We start from the raw sequence: 26881 nt of genomic DNA on the forward strand, positions 1-26881 counted from the left end.
GAGGAATTGAGCCGTTGGAAAGAACAGACCTGAAATATCTCTCTTGGAAGGTCACGTTATTACTTGCCTTGGCTTCGGCCAGAACAGTCTCTGAGCTGGGAGCCTTATCATGTAAGAGTCCTTTTTTGATTTTCCATGAGGATAGGGCTGAACTCCATACAAGGGTGGAGTTTCTTCCTAAGGTCGTTTTGGGGTTTCATGTGAACCAGCCAATTGCATTCCCATCTTTTCAGGGATTTGCAGATGGGGACGTGTCTTTGGATGTTGTACAAGCTCTACGAATATACGTACAAGTTACGTCGTCCTTCCGTAGGTCGGACCATTTGTTTGTTCTCTATGATGGTTCAAAGAAGGGTTGGCCAGCATATAAGCAGTCCTTGTCTAGATGGATTAGACTGGCCATTAGGCAGGCTTATATATCCTGTGGTAAACAAGTTCCTGTTCAGACTGGTGCTCATACCACCAGATCCGTGGGTGCCTCTTGGGCGGCTGCCAGAGGTGCTTCTACTACTCAACTTTGCAGGACGGCAATGTGGTCATCAGCACACACGTTCACGAGTTTTTACAAGTTTTATACGTTTGCGTCCGGAGATTCTAAGTTTGGACGTTTGGTTTTGCAGGCCACTGACAGCACTCCCGCTCCCCTACTGTATAAGGCTGTTCCAGTGTCCCCTAGTGGGTGAACGAGAAAAGAGGGTTTGGTACTTACCGATAGATCCAGTTCTCTGAATCCACTCGGAGACACTGGACGCCCGCCTTGGTGCTGTCAACCTGCTGTGTTCAAAGTTCTTGTTAAAACAGTTTGTGCAAACAGCGTTGGTTTTTCTGTTAAGAGTTCTTGGATGCTGTTTGATATGTTTCACGTTTCGGTTCCTCGTTATTGGCGGTGGTCTCATGCCATATTCTCTCCGTCACATTTTCCAAACTGAGAGATGAGGGGCGTGAAGGGGGAGGAGCCGGCTTTGCAGACAATGCTAATTTTTAGATTGTGCCACACCTCCGGTTGCAAGCTTCACACCCCTACTGTATAAGGCTGTTCCAGTGTCCCCAAGTGCATTCAGAGAAATGGATTTATCGGTAAGTACCAAAATCCTCTTTTTATCCTTCATGCTGCAGTAACAAACCAACTGTATGAAGAGAAAATTAATCCTGATTATCTACAGTTTTTGGCTTGTGGGTAAAAAACTAGGATTCTAATTTAATTTACAAAATTAGACATACAAACACGGCTACATTGGCTTCTCAATCTTAGATAGTACTGATGTACCAGTTTTGAGGCTCTAAAGGCATCTACATAATAACAAACTACTATGGTAACTTCCAAAATAGAAGCAACGACAACACTACAAGTTACCATAGTAACAACCAAAATATAATGCCGCATTGAACAGCATAATCTCGCAGACAGCTTCAGCGTGGCCTTGTCGAAGCTTCTACAAGTGCCTGGATGGAACACAATTATTCTGCATACAATCCAGATATTAATACTTTGTACCTGTTACTAGTCTGCTGTGCTGAGACTCACATTTAAATATCTTATTATTTACTCAATATTCAAGTTATTCCTTAGGCTTCCATGCCGACCTTATCGTATCCATTGTTTTTCAGAAGTTATCTGCTAGTTGAGCAGTCTCTCACTGTATTCCTACTTGGTGCACCCCCACAGCTTCTTTACTTACACCTATTCCTTTAACCAGAGGTTCCCAAACTCAATGCTCAAGGCATATCCATGCTTGGCCACAGGTGACATACAGTACCTCAGTCAATTTGATTCAACCATCTGCGTTGAGCCATTGATATCTTTAAAACTTGGACCGTGGTGGTGCCTTGAGGGCTGCGTTTGGGAACCTCTGCCTTTAACCGGCATGGAATGTGACTGCAAGCCAGACTAAATCTTATCCTCTTCTTTGAAGGCTCTGAGCTATGAAGTCTGTGTGACTGCAGCTGTATCTGCGTATTCAGTATGATATCTGGCTGTCTGGATGCCGGCAGTCACATAACCGACACCAGCATCCCAAAATGGAAGATCCCAACGACGGAGGGGGATAATTATTTGTAACCCTTAGATGCATGCGCGCATCCTAGTTTTGGGCACACTTGCCGCACCTGGATTGCCACGAATACAGCAAACTGCAGACTGGCTGAGTTTGGCTACATCTGTAGTTAAAGGAAAACCTTGGTAGTTCTTACTCTGGCATCCCATTTCAGAACAGTTCCTGGTACACCATTTATATATGGGGCATTTTATATTCTGGTTCCCTAGTGTACTTTAACATGTAAACCCTGCCATAGATGACTAGTGCCATGCTGTTCTGCTTCTGATGTCTGAGTTTTGTGGTTACCTAGGTTACACGTCTGAACAAGATTGCTGACAAAGTCGGACCAACTTCTCAGCTTTCTATAAGGGTGACAGCACTGAAAGCAACCTTGGCAACAAATCTGGCAGCCAGAGTTCTTCTCCCAGCCATCACCAAGTGCTACTGTCATCTTGTGGACACACGGCAGGTAATGCAGACCTTTGTCACTGTATAATTATCTATACTTAACCTAACTACACCTCTGTAAGTGACATTTGACAACAAATACTAGAGTATCGCTTCATTGAGGATGTGTTCTCTGCTGTTTCTGCCCTGAGGTTAACGACATTTAATTTTCATCATTATTCATCTATTCAGTGTTTAGCACTTATGTCTGTTTTCTCTATTAAATGACCCGGCCTACCCGCTCTATAACACATTGTAAATGAAGGTGAAATGGTTTACTGCTGTTTGTCAATTGCCACAGGCTTTAGAGGAAAAGGTTTTCTTTTAAAATATTGAAGTTATTAATACAGTAGTAACTGGAAAGCGTATTGGATATTACTTATGTTTGTGTTTTAGCAGTATACACTGTTTTGTTAATAAAAAAGTCATCCATGTAAGGAGTAAGTTAGAAAGCAGATCATGGTGAATTTATGTGCAGGAATGGATTTGCCCTACAAAATGGATTGATCTGTATCTCAATTTAGTGAACTAGTCAAAAGGTTATTGGTATTAAAAAAAAAAAAAAAAAAAGGCATTGCGACTAGAAGCAAACAGATTCTGTCTGGGACAAATTTATAGGGTCTGTATGATCCACTGTCTAAAAGCAGAAATCATACTATACTTACTATTCTCTTGTGCCAGACTTCCTTTCCAATTATATGCTGGTGTCTTCCAGTTTGTTTATTGATGTGACTTATTTCTGCATTGTGCGGCTAACCTTGCAACAGTTTAGAGATTGAGTACGTTTCTTTTAGATAAAGGAAAATCCCTGAAGTGCGGTGGGAAGAATTCACTGCAATAACCCTGCTCCATTAATTGTATTTCAGTGGTAGCGAAACGGGTAAGCCTTAATGGTGCCCGATTTCGCACTATGTCTGAAGTCTCGGAAACAATCTGTATGTGTACTCTTTACACTTTAAGTGACACAGGAAAAAAAATGGCATAGTTGTGTATTAGATATATAGTATACATCCATTAGTACTATTGCCTCACTGATGTTATTATTCAGGTAAGTCTCCCCTTAAAAAGACAAGTAGTACTGGAAATAGACTTGCAGAGCATATAATCTGTGACCAGCTGCACACTTGCTCTAAATAATAAGAATATCATGTGAATTTGCTTATTTATTTGTGACCAATCTGGATGGAGTAGTAATTGGCTGCTTAAATCTTACTGCCTACTTAGCAATTTGTATAGAGGTGAAATCTTACAACATAAGACTGGAAAAGTCAACTGCATGAACTGAAACGTGACAAATTCTGGCTTGCTTAACGTTGTTTATTCTCTACCTAATCTAGGGCCTAATTCAGATCTGTTCGCTCGCTAGCTATTTTTTGTAGCTCTGCGAACAGATAGACGCCGCCTATAGGGGAGTGTATTTTAGCTTTGCATGTGTGCGAACGCATGTGCAGCCACCGTGTACAAAAACAGCTTGTGCAGTTTCTGAGTAGCTCTGACCTTACTCAGCCGCTGCGATCACTTCAGCCTATTCAAGCCCGGAATTGACGTCAGACACCCGCCCTGCAAACGCCTCGACGCGCCTGCGTTTTTCCAACCACTCCCAGAAAACTGTCAGTAGACACCCACAAACGCCCTCTTCCTGTCAATCTCCTTGCGATCGGCTGTGCGTTTGTATTCTTCGCTAGAACCAGCGCACAGCAACGATCCGCTTTGTACTTGTACGACACGCCTGCGCATTGCGGTGCATACACATGTACAGTAGTTACCTGATCGCTGTGCAGCGAAAAGCGATAGCGAGCGAACAGATCTGAATTAGGCCGCTAAAATGGTGGTTTAGTAGCACATCTGTTCATACCAGGAACAGAGGCTTAACATATCCTCACCCACACAAGGTGGAAGCAGCCATTTTGTGAGTTGAAACCATTTCCTTGAGATGGCAGCCTATCCATTCCCTAGGAATTTGTCCCAACAGGCGTTACTGGTCCCAAGTGAGTGGATGAACGAATGTTGATGATGACTCATGAATGTTGGTCCATCTTACAAAATGTGACAACAATAGGCCTACTTAAAAATTAACAAAAGCTTTTTATTTTTGCATTTACCGTATTCTTTTACGAAGTTTCGGAAACACTATTTCCTCCCTTAATCTATAGTCTGTTTTAATTGTTGTCTATAGCAAAAATGCCTGGGCTTTCTTATGGACATCCTGAGGGAACACATTGCCTCAATGGAGAAACAGCAGCTCTCATCTCACCAGTCCGAGCTGACGTCTTTCTTCCTAAAGGCCCTGGATTACAGAACAGAGCATTTAGAGGTAAAGAAAACTACTGTACAGTACTAAGCTTAAAGAGAATCTGAGCTAATTGTTGTTTAATGGTAAGCATCTCATATCCTAGTCTCTTACTTTTACATTTTCAACTTGTCTACTGACAGCGAAGACTCATTTTAGCCAAGTGGCACTATTCAGCTATTGTCCCATTGGTGTGAATGTGGCAGATTGCGCCACAGTATTCTCCCACTCATTCATCTTTTTGCATACAGAGCAGTTACAGGCAGGTAGTGTGATATGCAGAGCCCCGTCTCATGCCATAAAAATGAAATGGCTCGATCTCCAAGCCTTTAGTGACCAATTGTGGTTGTCCGTTTGTGATTACACTATTTGTTGTTTGACAGAGCGACCTGGAAGAAGTGAACACCACTGAGGGCCATATCATTAACTGTTTGATTATCATGGTCATGAAGCTCTCGGAGGCCACGTTCAGGCCACTTTTCTTCAAGGTGAGACAACTTAATATTTAAGAGCATTATAATTGTGTAGCGTATTACAACGCGCTCATGTAGTTTTCCCCTCTTGCAGCTGTTCGACTGGTCCAAAACAGAAGGAGCCCCCAAGGACAGACTCCTCACCTTCTGCCGGTTGGCTGACTGTATTGCTGACAAGCTGAAGGGGCTCTTTACCTTGTTTGCCGGTCACCTTGTTAAGCCTTTTGCAGACATTTTGAATCAGACAAACACAATGAAAACTGGTATGTTACTGTGTCACATTTATTAATACCACTAAAACTGTTACTTGTTTTGTTATACAACCCAAACTATTGAAACCATAAAATTATAACAATGTGAAGCGTAAAGGGAAATAGATTTGAAAACCCTGTTACTGCTTGATATATTTTGTGGGTATTCACTCTTATACGGGGACAGGTTTGCTGAAAGTGTCCTAAAATATTTTATGCCTTGCTAGAGCCACAACTTTTTCAGGTATTTGTTATTGCAGTGTCAAATTTCCATGGAGGATATTATTATTATCTAAAAATGTTTGGTATTAAACTAGCAGAGACTTAGTTGAATCACACAAATACCTATACTCGCCTCCCCCCAAAAAATAATCCCTGCTAAAAACTGGTGTCCTGTATAGCAGATGGATAATAGAGACTCTTAGCCATCCAATGACTGATTAATAAAAGTAATAAGTTTTAACTGGGGAATTCAATTGTTTAATCGCACCGATCTCCTGTCTAAAGTAACGGGAGATCGCGGGGCGATATTCAATTGTCCCCTCTTCTCACAATGATTGCGCCCATTAGAGTTTGGTTTAGGCACACAAAGCACCCAAACCTGACTAAACTAATGGGCGCGAGTGTGAAAAGAACCATTTGGGCGCCCAAATGAGTCTCTTTACCACCTCCGGCGGGCACTCGCGGTTGCTGGTACCGTGATAACATTTAAATTCGGCCCATAGAATCCTTCATATTGCTGAAAAAAATAAAAACAGCACAATAAAACATGGTACTTGTGAAAATTTATTTTTATTCAATACAATTATAACAGATTACTATTTTTGAATTAAAATAGATTTAAAACTAACCACAAGCCGTCTATGTTCATTACTTATGTAAATAATTTTCAACTAGAAATTGGAGTACAAGGAAACATTTTACCTGAATTTACATTCACTTTAATTGAAATGTTTTTTTTTTTCTGTACTGTATTATACTTGTTGTGATAAATTGATTGTCCAAGTGCTTTCCTTGACTTGTTTGTTATATGGGTGTGTGTTTATTCTTTTGTTATCTCTGTTCAATTGAAATAATAATTTGTCTACACTTGTTATATGCTTAATGTTCTAAAAAAAATTGGAAATTGAACAAATATTTTTACCTGAAATGTGCACACAGCAATCTTATTAATCCATAAGAGATATTGGGGAGACTTAGGGTGTCATTCCGAGTTGATCGCTCGCTAGCAGTTTTTAGTAGCCGTGCAAACGCATTGTCACCGCCCACCGGGGAGTGTATTTTCGCTTTGCAGAAGTGCGAACGCCTGTGCAGCAGAGCGCCTGCAAAAACATTTTGTGCAAAACAAGACCAGCCCTCTTCATGTGCGTTGATTCTAACGTTGGAGGGTTGGCTTTTGACGTCGCACACCCGCCCAGCCACGCCTGCGGTTTTCTAAACACTCCCTGAAAGCGGTCAGTTGACACCCAGAAATGCCCCCTTCCTGTCAATCTTCTTGCGTTGTGCCGTGCGACTTAAAGATTCGCTAGAACCTGTGCAAAACCACAAAGGTCAATGTACCCGTACGACGCGTGTGCGCATTGCGGTGCATACGCAGAAATGCAGATTTTTAGCCTGATCGCTGCGCTGCGAACAACAGCAGCTAGCGATCAACTCGGAATATCCCCCTTAGTACGATGGGGTATAGACTGGGTCCCCGCTAGGAGGGTCCCCCGGTTCAAAGTGTGGCTGACACGCAGGGATGGCATACGGGACCCTCCTGGGGGGGACCGACTCTAGCCCCCTGTGTACACTGGCTAGCGGTGGCTTAAACTAGCACTTTGTGTGATGGTTTTTAAGCTATCTGGGAGACATTGGCAGTATAAAAAAAACTGTAGCTCCGGCGCCATTGGGGCTACCTCAGAGCGGGACCAGCGGTATTTTGGCGCCTTCCTCTGCCTGTATCTCTGGCGCCATTGGGGGTGGCGGAGCTACCTCAGAGCGGGACCAGCGGTATTTTGGCGCCTTCCTCTGCTTGTATCTCCGGCGCCATTGGGCGTGGCGGAGCTACCTCAGAGCGGGACCAGCTGTATTTTGGCGCCTTCCTCTGCTTACAGCAGCAGCAGGCACACACAGTCCCTCCTGACACTCAGAAAACGCTGGAAAACTGATACAGGGTGAAGCAAAGGGGGAGAGCCGATATTGTACACATTCTGTGTCCTATACAAGACAGTAATCATAGGTTTTTGACTGTGATATAACAGCTTACAGCCTCACTGGGGCTGTGTAGCTGGGGTGTTCTGGTCTCCTCTCTCTCTATCTCCCTCTCACATACAGTAAAAACAGGCTTGCTAAGTTATTACTTGTCTGTGTGTATGTAATTGTGCTTTACTGTGAACATGGGTAAACACAAACTATGTAGTGTATACCACACCAGATTCTCTCCCTTATCACCTGATTCTGTATCGTGTGAACAATGCAGCCAATCTTCACAACTCAGTGAGGGGGCTGGGGGAGAGGGTCAAGAGCCTTCCTGGCTAGGTGCCATTAAAACTATGATGTCTGATATGTCATCACAACTCGCTGCTGATGCTCAAAATACTCAGCTACTACAGCAGGCTGTTGCGGACCAGGGAAGATGTTACAAACACCCCCCCCCCCCCCCCCCCCCCCCTCTAGCTCAGGACCTCGAAAGCGTGGTTTACCTGCTCTACTCTCTGATTCAGATGAAGATATACGGGAGGATGGGGAGGACTTGGATCCCATTAGTGGGGATTCCACTTTGCTGAGGGTATTGAACCCCTCATTCTGGCTTTATGGGACGTGTTAAAACTCCCTCTAGAGGGGACTGCATCACAGCAGTCATTTTTCTTTACACAGAACAAGCCTAATGTCACTTTCCCTGATTCTACAGAGTTAGATAACCTGTTTAAGTTAACCTAGAAAAATCCAGACAAGAAATACCAAGTGTCACAAAAGATTTTTGCACACTTACCCATTTGATCCTGAAGGTAGGAAATTCTTGGAAGAACCCCCAGGGGTTGACGTATCAGTCTTTCGACTGTCTAAAAAGGCGGTGCTGCCTGCCCTGGGCTCCTTTACCATAAAGGACCCTGGGGACAGAAAAATAGAGACTACACTAAAGTCTATCTGCACAGCAGCAGGTGTATCGCAGAGGCCGGTCATAGCGGGTTGCTGGATGACCCATGCCATTCACACGTGGGCTTCTCAAATTCAGGAGGGCCTCTCCGGGGATTTGTGTCTGGTCACTACATTGACTCTCCTGAAGCACATTCAGGACACTGCACGCGTCCTGTGTGACTCGCTCAAGGAGATGGGCAATGTTAATGCGAGGACCTCTGACATGGCAGTGTCGGCGTGCAGGGCCTTGTGTTTGCGGCAATGGATAGCAGAGTCCAAGCGTAGTGTGGAATCTCTCCCCTTTTCTGGGGAATGGCACTTCGGGGTTGAGTTGGATACGTGGATTTCTAAGGTTAATGCGGGGAAATCCATGTTTCTCCCCTCTGGGGCCCCACGGGCTAAGCGTTCCTACCCAGTGCTGTCTGTTCAGTCCTTTCGGTCTAATAGATTTCGATCTAGGGCCAGAGGTGCCTCCAATGCGGCTAGAGGCGCCAGAGGTAAGACGAGAAGGCCTACAAACACCGGTTCTCAGGAACAGAACACCAGTACTGCTTCCACTAAGTCCTCAGCATGACGGTGCCCACCCACCCCGAGGGGATCTTGAGTTGGGAGCTCGACTGTGTCACTTCTGCTGCGTCTGGGAAAGTTCCTGCCAGGATACCTGGGTCAAGGACCTCATTTCTCAGGGCTACAAGCTGGAGTTCGATGGTGCTCCTCCCCAACGATTTTTCTAATCCAGCTTCCCAGCTTTGGAGAATACGCAAGTTACGTTGCAACAGGCCATCCAAAAGTTGGTCCAGTCCCACGTCATTGTTCCAGTACCAATACAACAACAAGGAATGGGTTATTACTCCAACCTGTTTGTGGTACCGAAGCGGGACGGTTCGGTAAGGCCCATTTTGAACCTAAAGTCCTTGAACCCTTACCTAAAGGTTTTCAAGTCCAAAATGGAATCCTTGCAAGCAGTGATTGCGGGCCTGGAAGAACAGGAATTCATGGTCTCCCTGGATATCAAGGACGCCTATCTCCATATTCTGATTTGGCCACCTCATCAGGCTTACCTGAGGTTTGCCCTACTGGACGATCACTACCAGTTCCAGGCGCTACCCTTCAGCATGTGCACAACTCCGAGGGTGTTCACAAAGGTAATGGCGGAGATGATGTTCCAGCTCCGGGTCCAGGCGGTCAATGTTGTCCCTTACCTGGACGATCTCCTGATAAAAGCAAGATCCAGGGAGCTTTTATTGCTCCATATCGACCGTACTATCCAACTTCTGTCACACCATGGGTGGATTCTTATTTTACAGAAGTCCCACCTGGAGCCAACTCAGCGGCTCCTGTTCCTGGGGATGTTACTGGATACTGTGGCCCAGAAGGTGGTCCTCCCAGAGGACAAGGCGAGAGCCCTTCAGTAGATGGTCCGCATGGTTCTCCGACATGCTTGAATATCCATCCACCTTTGCATAAGATTGTTGGGGAAGATGGTTGCCTCATATGAGGCAATCCAATATGGGAGTTTCCGTGCCAGAACATTTCAATTGGATCTCCTGAGCAAGTGGTCCGGATCACATCTTCAGATGCACCAGATGATACGGCTGTCACCTCAGGCCAGGATTTCCCTCCTGTGGTGGCTGCAGTCTTCCAATCTCCTGGAATGCCGGAGTTTCAGGATTGGATCCTCCTCACGACGGATGCGAGTCTGTAAGGATGGGGAGCTGTCACCCAAGGGGCTCCGTTCCAGGGCAGGTGGTCAGCCCACGAAGCCCTCCTTCCGATCAACATTCTGGAACTTTGGGCTATCTACAATGTTCTGTTTCAGGCCTCTCCACTACTCAGGGATCATGCGATCCAGGTATTGGCGGACAACGCCACGGCAGTGGCGTATATCAGTTGGCAAGGAGTGACAAAAAGCAGGGCCTGTATGCGAGAGGTGTCAAAAATTCTCCTCTGGGCAGAAAGAAATGCAAGAGCAATGTCAGCAATCTTCATTCCGGGAGTAGGCAACTGGGAAGCGGACTTCCTGAGTCATCACGATCTCCACCCGGGAGAGTGGGGGTTCCACCATCAGGTGTTTCAGCAGATCATTGACCGGTGGGGCTGCCCACAGATAGACATGATGGCTTTTCGACTCAACAAGAAGCTTCTTTGGTATTGCTCTAGAACCAGGGAACCTCAGGCAAGGTCAGTGGATGCACTGATGTCTCCTTGGCCTTACTGGCTGGTCTACCGGTTTCCTCCGATTCCGCTGCTCCCAAGGGTGCTCAAGCAAATCCGAAATCAAGGAGTCCAGGCAATTCTGAGTGCCCCGGATTGGTCTCCGAGGGTGTGGTACGCGGATCCTCTGGACATGTCCGTCGAAGACCCTTGGCCACTTCCACTAAGGAGAGATCTTCTTCAACAGGGGGACCGTTGTCTACCCGGACTTACGGCGACTTCATTTGACAACATGGAAGTTGAGCGAAACATCCTAGCTCACAAGGGCATTTCCAGAAAGGTCATTCCTACCATGGTTCAGGCCAGGAAACCTGTGACATCAAAGCACTATCATATCTGGAGAAGATATGTCTCTTGGTGCGAGGACCGCACGTACCCGCCTGCGGAGTTCAACTTGGGAAGTTTCCTACAGGCTGGTGTGGACAAGGGCTTATGTCTGGATTCCATTAAGGTCCAGATTTCAGCTCTTTCCATCTTCTTCCAGAAGAAATTGTCAGTGTTGCCAGAAGTTCAGCCCTATTTTGCAAGGGGTACTTCACATACAACCTACTTTTGTGCTGCCCACTGCACCCTGGGATTTGAATGTTGTGTTGGAGTTTCTACAGTCCTCCTGGCTTGAACCACTGCTGACTGTAGAAGACAAGTACCTCACGTGGAAGACGGTGATGTTACTGGCCCTGGCTTCTGCTAGGCGTGTCTTAGAATTGGGGGCCTTATCGTGTAAAAGTCCCTATTTGGTCTTTTACAGGGACAGAACGGAGCGACTAGGCAGCAGTTCCTGCCGAAAGTCGTCTCTGCGTTCCTCTTGAATCAACCTATTGTGGTTCCGTGAGGTTCTGGCACCTCTGCTCCTCCGGAGAAATTGGATGCGGTGCGAGCCTTGAAGATCTATGTCGAGAGAACGGCTCGGATCAGAAAGACGGATTCTCTATTCGTGCTATATGATGCACAGAAAAAGGGTTGCCCTGCTTCAAAACAGTCCATTGCTCGTTGGCTTAGGCTTACTATCCAACAGTAGAGACACCAAAAGATATCCCGCACTAGTTTTATAGGTAAGTACTCAGATGGTTTATCCCCTCTCAGAATTAAGCATTTAGTAATATCAGCTATACAATGGCTATTTATTTGCTCTGAGGTGCTAACCCACTACTCACAAGGAGAATCATCGACACAAAGAAAATAATAGCTCAATCGTGGGTGCACAGGGACAACAATAAAAAGTTCAATCTTTATTGGTATACATTAAAAAAAAAATTGCATAATGTGAAATTTACCCAAAAAAAAGGGTGAATTTATAATAAAAGGTATATTAAAATAAAATTAAATGGTCACGCCCCTCTACCAATAAAGGCTTGAATGAAGCCTTTATTGGTAGAGGGGTGTGACAGTCTTTATTAAAAAAGTTTCTCTCTACCACAGTGTATTATAGTAGGTTTGACCATTTAATTCTATTTTAATATACCTTTTATTATAATTTCACCCTTTATTGTTTTTTTTTGTTTTGTAAATTTCACCTTATTTCACATTATGCAAAAACATTACTATCCAACAGGCCTATGTGTCGGCAGCCTTACCTGTTCCACAGTCTCTGAAGGCCCACTCTACAAGATCGGTGGGGTCTTCCTTGGGCGGCTGCCCGTGGAGTTTCGGCCTTGCAACTATGCCGAGCTGTTACCTGGTCGGGAAAGAACACCTTTGTGAAGTTCGACAGGTTTGATACCCTGGCCAAAGAGGATACCCAGTTTGGGCAGGTGGTGTTGCAGCAGTCTCCGCCCATTCTGGAAGCTTTGGGACATCCCCATCGTATTAAGTCTATCCCTTATGGATGCAAGAGAAAATAGGATTTTAATTACCTACCGGTAAATCCTTTTCTTTTTCATCCACTAGGGGCCACTGGAGTACTCTTGGGATATGGACGGCTTTAGCAGGACAGGCACTGAATATTTAAATTCAGTAACTCTCCTCCCCTCCATACTCCCATAATACCTCAGTGTTTTTTCGGTGCTCACAGCAGTGACCGCACGAGTGGATTCCTCCACACTTACTTTTATATTTTATACTTTGATATTTTTTTTAACTTTTTATTTTTAACTTTTTTCAACTTGAGCACATCCCTTCCCAGTTTAGCAAGAAACTTGGGTCCGGGATAGTGCACACTGCACGGAAACAGCTACTGGCGTGTCGGTCCTCACAAAGAGCACCCTCACAGCCAACAGCAGCTCACTCTCTGACCTGCAGGAAAGGCTGGACGGAGCTTACAGAAGAAGCCCGTCATAGCCCTCACTACAAGATCAGGTATGCTGGAACAGGGCGGTCAGCTCACGCTGCCACCCCGCTGTGTGTGGGGAACGATGCGCCGCCCGCCGCTGCTGCTCACAATTAGCGCTCACAGCGCCCGCCAGAGAGAGACGCCGCTCGGAGCCGCCGGCCGCACTCACGATGCCGCTCCCCGCACCGCCGCTCACCGGCTCTATACAGCCGAGCGCCCCAGCTCCCTGCACCGCCGCTCCCCGGCGCCTTGCACCCGCTCCCGTCCGCAAGGAATAGATGGAGCTTAAGGGGGGGGAGCAGAGGGGACAGAGCAGCGCAGCTGCCGGGGAGAGGGGGAATAAAGGCCCATAGCAGCAGCAGCAGTAATACAGGCAAGGCTGCAGGGGTTTAATAGGAATGGCATAGGCTATTAAGCCTATATTAACAGGGGGTTAGAAAGCATATTTATAACCTGCAATGTATTCTGACTGTCAGCATGGCATGGGGGCCATTTTAACCATGCTTCCTGTTCCTTCCAGTTTGTGATTCCAGAACGTTCCTGTCCTACAACTCTACTCCACCAGATGGCGCAGGGGTGTTAGTGGGAATTTTGTATCAGGTTTCTTACAGTCTGGCCATGTGCACTGCACTTCGGCCATATATATATATACACACACACCTTAGTAACAATTTTACTGAGTCGTGCAAGTTGTCTGCTTTGTCTATTGTATTGTCTGTGTACATAATGAGTAAGGCACCAGCAAACACAAAAAAGCAGGTTCACTGAAATGCCTGTAAGAGTGTGTTACTGGATGGTTCTACCACATGCACAGTATGTTTTGTAAATTCAGCTACAAATACAATTTCCACTCCGGTTTCATCCCCGGACCCTCAATGGGCAATACTAGCAGATGTAATGGCTGGGTTGCAATCAGAATTGGCTGCCGCTCGACACGAGCGGAAAGCGGCAAGATCTGAGTCTCGGGTGAGACCGCCAGAGATACCAGACTGGTCTCAGCCTTTGCAAAGGTCCAAGTCCACTTTGGGTAGAAAGGATAAATTTAATTTGTCTTATGATTTACCAGTTTCTGCTATGTTGTTTTCTGACGATTCTATGCCAGACCTCACGGCCCAAGATGAGCATGAGGAAGGCAAATTGGACCAGCAGTCAGATAGTGAGGATATTGACAGCCCGGGCATTGATAAGCTCATCAGGGCGGGGTGTCAGTCTCTGAAATTTACAGAGACTGAAGAACCTCTAACAAATAATGAAGTGGTATTTACTAAACGAAACAGAGCTCCGGTGTGTTTTCCTTTTTTGGAATCTCTTAATAAGATGTTAATAGAGACACGGAAGAATCCGGATAAACGGTTTTCTATACCTCGCCGATTTAAGTCTAGTTACCCGTTTCCAGAGTCTGTGACATCTACATGGGAAAATCCGCCAATGGTGGATTCATCTGTGTCAAAAAGTACAAAAAAAATTAACCATTCCAGTACCAACTGCTACTACGCTTAAAGACCTTTCAGAGCGTAAACTAGAAGCTATGCTAAAGTCCATGTATACAGCAGCGGGAGTGTTGCTTAGACCTGGTTTGGTTGGCATTTGGGTAACTAAGACGCTAATTGTATGGATAACGGAACTCAAGTCCGCCCTACAGGACGATCACCTTATACGTCTTGCTGATCAAATCTGTGAAGCTGCTGATTATCTTTGTACAGCCTCTACTGACGTCTGTCAGGTGAGTTCTCGCCTTTCATCGTCACTAGTTACGGCACGGCGAGCACTCTGGCTGCGATCTTGGCAGGCGGAGGCAGAGGTCAAGAGAGGAATAGAAGCGTTACCTTACGGTGGCTAGAAGTTGTTTGGTCCTGAATTGGACAAATGGATTTCTGAGGCCACGGGGGGGGGGGGGGGGAGGAGTCTGTTTTCCTACCATTGCCTCCGTCGGTACCTAGACGGAAATACTCTGGACCAGCGTTCAAATCCTTTAGGCCTCAGCCCTTTCGAGGCCGTGGTAGAGGAACAACCACACCTGGTAGACGAGGTAGATGATGTGGTTTTCAACAAACCACCAGCAGTCGTCAGGACGCTAAGGTCACCGACAAGCCAGTGGCATGACGGGCTCCCAGCCCATCTTGGATCTCCAGTTGTGGGAGCACGCCTTCAGACGTTCCATTTGGCGTGGTTCCAGACATCCACAGATGGGTGGATCCGCAATTTTGTGTTAAAAGGTTACAAAATAGAGTTAGACTGTCTCCCACCTGTGCAGTTTTTCAAGACAGGGCTGCCTGTGTCGGAAGACAAGAAGGCGGTTCTGCAAATTGCCATTCAGTCTCTGCTGGATTCAGCAGTTTTGATTCCGGTCCCTGTTCACCAACAGGGTCAGGGTTGTTATTATTCCAGTCTTTTTGTAGTACCAAAGCCGGATGGCTCGGTCAGACCAATATTGAACTTAAAGGGTCTCAATCAGTACGTCACTTACTACAGATTCAAGATGGAATCCCTGCGGTCAGTAATTGCAGGTTTAGAGCCACAGGAAATCATGATTGCGCTGGATCTCAAGGATGCGTACTTACACATTCCAATTTGGCCACCGCATCAGAGGTACTTACGGTTTGCGGTACAGCAAAACCATTACCAATTTCAGGCTCTACCGTTTGGTGAATACCTGAGGCGCTGACGAGAGGCCAAAGTGATGTCTGTGATGAGAGCTCATCTCAGATCCCTGGGAGTGATAATAGTCCCGTACTTGGACGATCTACTCATCAAAGCTCCGTCTCATCAGATGCTCCTCCAACATGCTTTGCTAACATACAATGTGCTAGTTCAGCACGGTTGGATTGTCAACTTCAAGAAATCACATCTGATTCCGTCTCAACGACTTCAATTCCTAGGAATAAAGCAGAGGTATGACTGAGGGTACTGGCTGTGACACTCAGGGATACTGAATAAAATGTAATGTTTAGTTTGGTGTCGTGGGATAATCCAGGTAATCATTAGACTAGGTTTTTAGCCCCATTCCTCACACTTGGACCCTGATAACAAAATGAAAAAGTATGTTCCTGTAAAAGAGTTATGGACTATAGTTTTATTTTACATTTTTCATAAACTGTAATATTTGAGAACCTTTGTATTCCTATATCATTTTATTAAATCTTGTTTATTGTACTTTTAGTGAACTTATATATAGCGGCACATAGTTTATAGCATAGCAGTTATAGTTAAATGTATTGATTTGTAAATGTTGATGGTACAAGTAATACAAAAATGGGTTGCCAGGGGGTCCCCAAATGAAAAGTGATTGAGAACTACTGCACTTAAAGATTCTTGCCCCTGCTGAGGTGTTCAGCAAAGTCTGTTTGTGGGAGGGAGGGTTACTTATGTGTGGCTGAGACGCATATTATGATTTGGTCATCTGGTTGATTACATACAGTACTTGTCTCTCCTTTCTGCATTTATGTTTTGGACACTTATACTGGGATGTCAGTGTCGCTTAACAATCTGTTCTGGACTTTCCAACAGATGAAGAATTTTTTGAATCTGGAGATAACGATGAAAAGAGTTGCCTTCTTCTGGAGTTTGTTCTCAATTGTCTGCACAAAATCTTCCTATATGATACTCAGCATTTTGTCAGCAAGGAGAGAGCAGAGGCATTAATGATGCCATTGGTGGATCAGGTATGCTCCTTCTAAACTTTCAGCTACCCTGTAGAGATCATGTTACGATCATTGTTTAATCCATTCTTGTCCAAGAGACGGTTTTGCTCTTTACGTTTGTACAGTAGATATTGCTGGACTCTCCCACGTAAATTACATTTGCTGATCAATTAATTCTCTTTGTTAGATTGAAAATTTACTTGGAGGAGATGAAAAGTACCACATGCGAGTGAGCAGGAGCCTTGTCCCCTGTATTGCTCAGTTCTCTGTTGCTATGGCGGACGACTCCCTCTGGAAGCCTCTCAACTACCAGATCCTCCTGAAGATGCGCCACTCATCTCCTAAGGTGAGAATGATGACAGTCATGGCAATTGACAAGTGTACATGTTACTCATTCTCCACTATGGAACGCCCATGAAATGATGTGTAGATAATGTGCTGATGACACTCAAATCTACCTCTCCTCCCCTGATCTCTCCACGGCTCTCCTCACTAGTGCCTCTAACTGTCTTTCTGCTATCTCTTCCTGGATGTCCCAGCGCTTTCTTAAACTCAACATGTCTAAGACTGAGCTGATCATCTTCCCACCCTCTCGCACAACCTCACCTCCCACAATCTCATTATCCATTGATGGCATGACTATCTCCTCTAGCCCCCAAGTACGCTGTCTTGGTGTAATCCTTGACTCCTCCCTCTCCTTCAAACCACACATTCAGCACCTCTCACAAACCTGTCATTTTCATCTCAAAAACATTTCCAGGATCAGACCTTTTCTCACCCAGGATGCCACTAAGATCATTATTCACTCACTGATTATTTCCAGACTGGACTACTGTAATCTCCTCCTAACTGGCCTCCCTGACAATTACCTCTCTCCACTCCAGTCTATCCTCAATGCTGCTGCTCGGCTCATCTTCCTCACCAAACGCACTACATCCACCTCCCCTCTCCTACTAGCCCTTCACTGGCTTCCCTTCCCCTTCAGAATCCAATTCAAACTTCTCACTCTCACTTACAAAGCTCTCACCCAATCCTCTCCCATTTACATCTCTGACCTTATCTCCCTTTACTCTCCCACCCGTCCTCTTCGCTCTGCTAATGCACGCCGCCTCTCCTGTCTCCTGATTACTTCCTCCCACTCCTATCTCCAAGATTTTTCACGTGCTGCTCCCTTCCTTTGGAATTCTTTACCTCTCCCCCTCAGACTCTCCACCTCTCTACAAAACTTCAAACGGGCTCTCAAGACCCATTTCTTTACCAAACCCAGCCAAATCTCATCCTAACCCCCTGTTCCATGCTCTCTATGTACCCCATCTGTGTCACCCCTGTCTGTCTACCCCTACCCCTAGAATGTAAGCTCTCACGAGTAGGGCCCTCTTCCCTCATGTGCTCACCCTTTTCTTCTTTAATAATTCTCAACTGCCCAAATCACAGTTTTTGGGCCACCTGGAACTTATCTCTGTCATTTACTGGTGTAGTTATGCATAGTTACCCTGTACTTGTCCAAAATTGATTTCAACTGTAAGTCACTGTTTTGATTATGTGCATATGTACTCTGTAATTGGGCGCTGCGGAACCCTTGTGGCGCCATATAAATAAATGATAATAATAATAATAAAATAATAATAATGTACTTCTGAGCCAATTCTAATTTTATAAAGGAGGTCTATAGTAAATTGTGTAAGCTCTATATAGTACACTTTGGTAGTCTAGATGAGGGCTAAAATGTTTCCGGAACCCCACCCACCCGACGCGTTTTATGGCCTCTCCCATTTCTGGTGGCCACCATGGACTCTGCTGTATGACCATTTGTTTTAGTAGTGTACCCATAAGCACATACTGTATTTCTAAACACTTACTATGCCTTCCTCTTTCTAAGCTTGAGGCCTCTCTTAAATTATATTTGTAGATAAGAATTTTCCTTTAGGAATGTATAAAGGGTTTAACCCATTACGAATAGACGTGAATGGAAATAGTCCTGTAGCAGGTTAATGTTTTAAAATGTATTATACTCACTATTATACTAGCAGTTTCTTTCTGATGGGGAATGCAGGTCCAAATCAAGTTACCAAGTGTCCGCTGTGATAATGGTTTATAGCAGTACTGCTAAGTCAGTATTCCCATGATTTGCTGGTGTCCCGCATTCAATAAGAACCCCTTAGTGACCAAACAGAAGCCTAGCTCTTCTGTACATGTTTTATGTGGAATACAGTATACTGAAAGGTTTTCTTTCCCTGTTTATGATCAGGTTCGCTTTGCTGCAATGCTTGTGTTGGTTGATCTAGTGGAAAAGCTGAGGGAGAACTACATGATCCTGCTCCCAGAATCTATCCCCTTCCTGGCTGAACTCATGGAAGGTGAGACCACACAGTTCATCTAAATCCTTCTTCTCACTTTGGGGATTTTTATTTATTATTTTGGATGAATTATATTCTTCATATTGTTATGGATGATGCACAGACCTGTAACTTGCATATATACTGTGGCTGTAGTATTTGCATTTAGAAATTAAAATGGATATAAGTAGGAATTGTTATCACTAATTAACGCCTCTACTCTTATGATGTCATGGTAGGGGCATGGCCACGCCCCATTGAGTATATGGGAGGTATGAAGTGCTAGGCCGCATTCCTCACACACCAAAGAGGAGGAAGGCATCTTGTTGCTTTTGTCTGGGGAAATAGTTTCCAACAGGCTGATCATGGCATGGTCTCCTCAGATCTGCACTGCCCCACTGACATCAGGACTGGTGGAAGACATGCAGAAATAACAAACACTGGACCCCATTTATCAAGCCTTGGAGAGTGATAAAGTACTATCCAATCAGAGCCTATCTTCTGTGTCACATAGGAGCTGGTTGCTGCTTTGCATTGTGACACGTGCACTCTGGCTTACATACAAAGCACCTGACAGTCAGGGCCGGTTCTAGACCTTGTGGCGCCCAGGGCGAAAGTTTCATTTGGCGCAACTCCCCCGTGCGCGCACACACACCCACCCACCGACCTCCCCGACAGATCAAACAGGGTTAGTGCCCGCCGTAGGCGTGTCAAAAATTAGGGGTGTGGCTTCATATGGAAGGGGCGTGGCCACAGTTATGCCCCCTGTAGTTGTGCCCCCAGTAGAGTTATGCTCCCTGTAGCCTTGCCCACTGTAGCTGTGCCCTCAGTAGTTTTGCCCCCTGTTGCTGTGCCCTCAGTAGTTTTGCCCCCTGTTGCTGTGCCCTCAGTAGTTTTGCCCCCTGTTGCTGTGCCCTCAGTTTTGCCCCCTGTTGCTGTGCCCCCTGTTGCTGTGCCCTCAGTAGATGTGCCCCCTGTTGCTGTGCCCTCAGTAGATGTGCCCCCTGTTGCTATGCTCTCAGTAGATGTGCTCCCTGTTGCTGTGCTTTCAGTAAGTAGATGTGCCCCAGGTAGCTGTGCTTAAAAAAAAAAAAAAATCACTCTCCAGCCTCGCTCCTGCTTCCAGACCGCTGCTGCTGTCCTCCGTCTCCTGCCGCTGCTCCTCGGATTTATGGGAGAGATGTCATGACATCTCTTCCATAGCGCTGCCTACAGACACCAGAGGTCAATTATGACCTCTAGCATCTGACGCTGCTCCCACAATGCCGTGCGGTGCACAATGGCATCAGGCGCACCGCACGGCACCAGTGGGAGGGATCAGGCGGCGGTAGCGGCGCCCCAGGCAAAAATCCTGTTTGCCCGCGGTAAGAGCCGCTACTGCTGACATTTACTAAGCCCTCGGTTCTAGGCAGAGACGGAACGATGGAGGCCAATGATGAACCGATGGACTGCACTGATGACGACAATTTTTTCAGTAGCAATTTGTCAATGGTCGACAAAGCGTGGGAGTACTTAGACCCCAACCCTAACATTGAACAGCTCTTTACTGAGTTTAATGACAAGATCTTCGGAGGGAAATTACATGACGTAGTTACATGACAGTTACATGGAGTAACGGGCTGAAGAAATGTGCCGGAATGTGTGAACATCCTACCCATTACTTCGGAGGACCATGTAAGATAAAACTGAGCAAACCTCTCCTAGGGCAGCTGACCAGGAGAGATCTCGTTGAAATCCTCCTGCACGAAATGATCCATGCGTATATTTATAGAAAGCAGCAGAAAGATTCAGGTGAACATGAACCAATATATATATATAGCATAATAGAATATAGAATAATATCACAAAGCAAGACACAGGTGACACTCAGCATTATCTCAAAGGGAAAAAATAATGATGAACATATGAACTGCCTCTGTATGTGGCACAGTGTTTGCCCAATATTTTGTTTCCTTGGCAGAGGTAATACCCTGCCAGTATCACAAAAAGAAACATGAAATATAAATTGAATAAATTATTTAATTTAACAAATCTATATATTTATATTATTTTAAAACAATTTAATCTTTCAATTGTTTATAAAATGTATTATTTAAAATGTCTTTTAAAAATGTTGCTTTCCTAGTAAAGTAACCCACATTGGTTAAGAAATATGTTTGTACTTAAAATATTATACCTGTATAGCAAAGTTAACAATAATTACAAACATCACAACAAACTAAATTAAATATTATAGTACCACACTGGGATAAAAATAATTAGACAAACAAATGTAATTTCAAGTTGACAATTGACTCTAAAGCTGGGTACACACGGGGCGATAAATCGGCGGTTCGAACGAACGGCTGCCACATTGCTAGCGGATTGGCAAATGTATCCAGCCTTAGAGTCAATTGTTTGTCTCTCTCATCTGACGGCAGATAAGAACCACTTGGCCCATCTAGTCTGCCCCTTTTATCACATGATCTCCAAGCGCCGCCCCCACTGCGTCATCGGCAACGTCACTAGCCCGACAAAATGCCGGGTTGGAAACAGCGCAGAGAGGGTCCTGAGGTGGGTCGTGTCCGGAAAGCTCCCGTGTCAGGCTCCCGGGTGAAACCCGCCGTATGCGGTATAAAAGTGGTATTATATGGCATATTTCTCACACTGTGAATGATTGCTGCTATAAAATATGTGCTCACTCTGTATAATTACTGAATGCACTGCAATGTAGCATATATACATAACTGGAGAATTAGTGGTGGTGGGGGGGAATCTGCAGAGCAATTTCTGGGTGAAATGGGTTATGATGGAATATACAGTATTGTGAATGAAGCAATAAGTACAGTATATAGTAGTCTGGTGCAGACGAGTGAGGCGGCTGGGAATGTTAGGCATTTTAAAATTGAAGGTCCCATAAAGTAGTTGTAGGAATGAAAGATAAACACTGGGTTCAAGCTGCTATGCAGCGATTCTGCCCTTTCTAGTCTGTCACTTCACCTCGTAGATTTATTATAGGGATCACTGTTCCCAGCTCATTCATTATGTTTGCATGAAAAGTTATAGGGGTATATTCAATGAAAGTCTGATCCATTCCGACATGCATTTGTCGGAATGGATCCGGCAAGAGCTATTCAATGAATGGCTGTTCCTGACCATCTCAATCCGACTTGAAAAGTCGGATTGAGAGGTGGAGACGGGGGAGAGCAGCGGCTACAGCAGCGTAGCGCTGTAGCAGGAGGATGTGGCACTGCCGCCAGACCTCACGGCAGCATCCACCCGGCTCCAGCAAGCAGGATTTGGCTTGCTGGAGCCGGGTGGACGTTACCGTGAGCGGCGGCGGTGCCCAATCCTCCTGCTACACTATGCTTTAGCCACTGCTCTCCCCCGTCTCCTCCTTAGGTTCCTCATCTCAATCCGATTTTTTTTAAAGTCGGCTTGAGATGGTTGGAAAGGGGGCCAAAACCTGTCAGATTTGGCCCCGTTTCCGACAGAAACACGCGGATCGGCGGCTATTCCACCGATCGGATAATTTTGAGGTGTATTGAATGTATTGTATTGACCTTAAAAAGTCGAAAACTGCCGTCTTTCCGACAGACAGCAGCTTTCGACTACAATTGAATATACCTCGTACTGTTAAACATTTATTTTTCATTCATGGTCCAAATGAGTAAAACAAAGATGTGTGATAACTCAAAGATACTTAAATGATATCAAACCGTGATTTTCGTTATTTTTGGGATGCTAGACTAGTATAAATATTCCATTGCTTGTTGTCATCTCAAGCGATACGGGGGTCTCCAGTGGTGACTGGGGCCTCCATGGGTGATTAGGCCTAGGGTTAATGGCTAAGTCTTTATAAGAAATTGAATTTAAACTGAACAGGTTTATTCTAATATCATGACATGATTTCCGCCATATGTATTTCTTTACACTATCTAAAATAGGAGGCAGAGACACTTAGAGCCCAATCACAGGAGCATGCAGTGCCGATGTTCACGTGGTTGGGCAATTATTTGCAAAGGCGCATACGCAAGAAATTCAGAAAACTCCTGTTACACAGAGTGAAGGCACCAAGATGCTGTTGCTAGACGGTATCAGAAATGGGGCGGCAAAGTGATGGGTGTTCCTGGGCAGAGGCTAGAAGTGAATGCAAAAAAGTTCTTCTCATGGGCATGTTATGGGAGTGTCGTACCCATGTCAATAATAGCGGCTGCGTGCCGCAACCACAGAGGCCTTAGTCAGATGGAAAAACTGCACCTGCTTTAGAGCTGGTTCAAGTGTCGATGGTGTACCATTGGTGGCATCTACAGAATCACCAGCAGTATTACAGAGCGCAGAGACACTGAAAGTGCCCATCTCAGTCCTTTTGTATATTCAGACCCAGGCTGCTACACCAGGGGAAGGTTGATATTAGCATTTGAGTAATATCGCAGCCGAGTCTCCAGAAACAGACCCAAGAGCGTATGCAGCAGCAACCACCTCTGAATCAGGCCCTTAGGCTGGTACACAGTACAGCAATGTCGGCATGATTTGCTATGTTGCCATGGACCCATGATTTGTTCACTCACACAGTCGTTCGCATCACAGTGCTATTTATCACTCACCAAGACTTGATAAATCTGGCCCAATGTTTGTCAGTTGTATTTAGAGGTAAAACTTTCTGTGACCTTTACTGGGGAAAACCTGACTGCCCCTCATAACAAAATACTCTTATGCACATGGTTTGTGTCCAGCATGGGATATAGCACTAATATACAGAGCAATTCATTACTGCAGTTACTGCCTCCAAGAAGAGTGATTTGTGCAGATTACTGTTCTTGATGTAACTTATATAAACAGTGGAAAATAAAAAGAAGTACATCTCTCCGTGAAAGATCCCACAATAGGTTTGGGTATTTCCAAATAAAAACTTCACCATGCATATGGAAAAACATTCAAAGCAAATTCAAGGATAGATGATAGGAAGGTGTATAAGGTATAAAGTTTCTAAGATTTGTATTGTTCCCAAAAGCCTTGCCTACTCCATAGTAAATCCTAACAGATGTGATGAAATAACTTTTCTGTGCATTCTATTTGTAAGGGATTCCGGTCTCTAGGTCCACATGCATTAGGTCGACATGACAAAAGGTCGACATGAGTTTTTAACTTTTTCATACTTTATGATCCACGTGGGCTACAATTGGGAATGGTAACCTGAAGCGAGCCATGCGAGGGGACACTGTGCACTAATTGGGGTTCCCAGTCACTCTACAAAGAAAACGCCCCATTTTATCTTTTTTTTTTTTTTTAAAAACCCTCATGTCGACTTTTTGTCATGTCGACCGTGTTCATGTCGACCTAATGCTTGTGTCAACAGTAACTAAGTGTGGTCGACCCTATGATCCACACCGATTTATAAGTACTACAGTAGAATAATGTTTTGTTATTTAATGGAGCCACCACCTTCCTTTGCTGACTTGAAAGAAAGTAGCCAGTCTGGCGTAGATGGTAAAGAATTTCCTAGTATGCGGGATACAGTCGAGGATTTTTTTTTTTTTTTGAGAATGTGGCATAAAGAAGGCAATGGGGTTTGTTGTTCAGTGGCTTCCTCTCTGTATTTGCCCCTGAGCTCTGCACCACTTGTTCCCATTCAAGTCTGTCTCTCTCCCTGGATGTTGCCACAGTGCAGATTCCACTTCTACTTGCAACCACAGCACGAGACAAACTGGCAAGCACAGTCTTTCTTCTCATTCTCTCGTGGGCTCCAAATCCTTGGCACACACTCCTGTAGAGGGGCTCTCTCTCATGGGTCTCTTGAGCTGTTCTGGTGCAGACAGCATGTGGTGGACTTATATACCAAGTGGAGGAATATTCTTTATTGTGATGAAACAAAAATGTAACTTTTCAGCATTAATAACAGGTGCTGTGTTTAGAGCATCATCCCATACTGACCATGGGATAGAGAAACTAGAATAAATAGATGGCAAAAGGAGTACCGTAAGATGTAATTAGGAGAGAGATTTAGGGGTTGTTTTTTATTTGACTACTAATTTTTGTATTTTGGGTGGCTTAGGGGTATATGCAATTGCGGTCGAATTCCCGAAATTGTCGAATTTCGGGTCATTTTCGCCCAAAAAAAAAATTTGCCTATGCAATTCAGTGCTTTCCGACCAAAAAACGGACTTTCAAAATTCGACTTTTTGAAATTCGAATTTTTGCAAATTCGACTTTTTTGCAATGATACAAGTGCTGCAATTCGACAAAAGCATATTCAATTCAAGTTTGGAAATTCGACAGCAGTGCTTTTAGACAGCAAATTCGTCATTTTCAATCCGCCACACTTTGGAGGGTGAAAACAATAAAAAAAATTTTAAACATGTTTTTTTTGGTGTTTTTTTTTTTTAGGAATAGCATATCTATTTATATTAGAAGGGATTAGGTACTTTTTTTTTTTTTTTTGGAGGCACAAATATTATTTATATATTTTTTAAAATATTTTTTATTTTATTTTTTTTTTATTGCTGGAACGGTAAAATCCTTTAAAAAAATGGCGTGGGGTCCCCCCTCCAAAGCATAACCAGCCTCGGGCTCTTCGAGCTGGTCCTGGTTCTAAAAATGCGGGGGAAAAATTGACAGGGGATCCCCCGTATTTTTAAAACCAGCACCGGGCTCTGCGCCTGGTGCTGGTGCAAAAAATACGGGGGACAAAACGAGCAGGGGTCCCCCGTATTTTTTACACCAGCATCGGGCTCCACTAGCTGGACAGATAATGCCACAGCCGGTGGTCACTTTTATGCCGTGCCCTGCGGCCGTGGCATTAAATATCCACCTAGTCACCCCTGGCCGGGGTACCCTGGGGGAGTGGGGACCCCTTCAATCAAGGGGTCCCCCCCCAGCCACCCAAGGGCCAGGGGTGAAGCCCGAGGCTGTCCCCCCCCCCATCCAATGGGCTGCGGATGGGGGGGCTGATAGCCTTTTGTGATAATGAAAAGAATATTGTTTTCTCTAACGTCCTAAGTGGATGCTGGGGACTCCGTCAGGACCATGGGGAATAGCGGCTCCGCAGGAGACAGGGCACAAAAAGTAAAAGCTTTTGGACCTAGGTGGTGTGCACTGGCTCCTCCCCCTATGACCCTCCTCCAAGCCTCAGTTAGATCTTTGTGCCCGGCCGAGAAGGGTGCAATCTAGGTGGCTCTCCTGAGCTGCTTAGAAGTAAAAGTATACTTAGGTTTTTTTTATTTTCAGTGAGTCCTGCTGGCAACAGGCTCACTGCAGCGTGGGACTAAGGGGAGAAGAAGCGAACTCACCTGCGTGCAGAGTGGATTGGGCTTCTTGGCTACTGGACATTAGCTGCAGAGGGACGATCACAGGCCCAGCCATGGATGGGTCCCGGAGCCGCGCCGCCGGCCCCCTTACAGATGCTGAAGCAAGAAGAGGTCCATAAATCGGCGGCAGAAAACTTTCCTGTCTTCATAAGGTAGCGCACAGCACTGCAGCTGTGCGCCATTGCTCTCAGCACACTTCACACTTCGGTCACTGAGGGTGCAGGGCGCTGGGGGGGGGGCGCCCTGGGAAGCAATGAATTTACCTTATTTGGCAAAAAATACATCACATATAGCTCCTGGGCTATATGAATGTATTTAACCCCTGCCAGTTTTCCAGAAAAAAGCGGGAGAAGAGCCCGCCGAGAAGGGGGCGGGGCCTATCTCCTCAGCACACAGCGCCATTTTTCCCACACAGCTCCGCTGGTAGGAAGGCTCCCAGAATCTCCCCTGCATCCTGCACTACAGAAACAGGGTAAAAAAGAGAGGGGGGCACTTATTTGGCAAAATAACAGATATAA

At 45.2% G+C, this 26881-nt stretch overlaps 1 protein-coding gene across 1 annotated transcript in view; it reads left to right on the plus strand.

Annotated features, from left to right (window-relative positions):
* Window positions 1-26881, plus strand: part of HEATR1 (HEAT repeat containing 1) — a 290453-nt gene that overhangs the window by 256403 nt on the left and 7169 nt on the right. Inside the window, exons 37-43 of the mRNA XM_063918062.1 lie at window positions 2347-2505; window positions 4660-4797; window positions 5157-5261; window positions 5341-5509; window positions 16608-16762; window positions 16929-17087; window positions 18990-19098. Coding sequence (XP_063774132.1) covers window positions 2347-2505; window positions 4660-4797; window positions 5157-5261; window positions 5341-5509; window positions 16608-16762; window positions 16929-17087; window positions 18990-19098 — 994 coding nt within the window. The remainder of the gene's footprint in view (window positions 1-2346; window positions 2506-4659; window positions 4798-5156; window positions 5262-5340; window positions 5510-16607; window positions 16763-16928; window positions 17088-18989; window positions 19099-26881) is intronic.

The sequence above is a fragment of the Pseudophryne corroboree genome, chromosome 4 (genome assembly GCF_028390025.1).
Source record: "Pseudophryne corroboree isolate aPseCor3 chromosome 4, aPseCor3.hap2, whole genome shotgun sequence".
NCBI lineage: Eukaryota > Metazoa > Chordata > Amphibia > Anura > Myobatrachidae > Pseudophryne > Pseudophryne corroboree.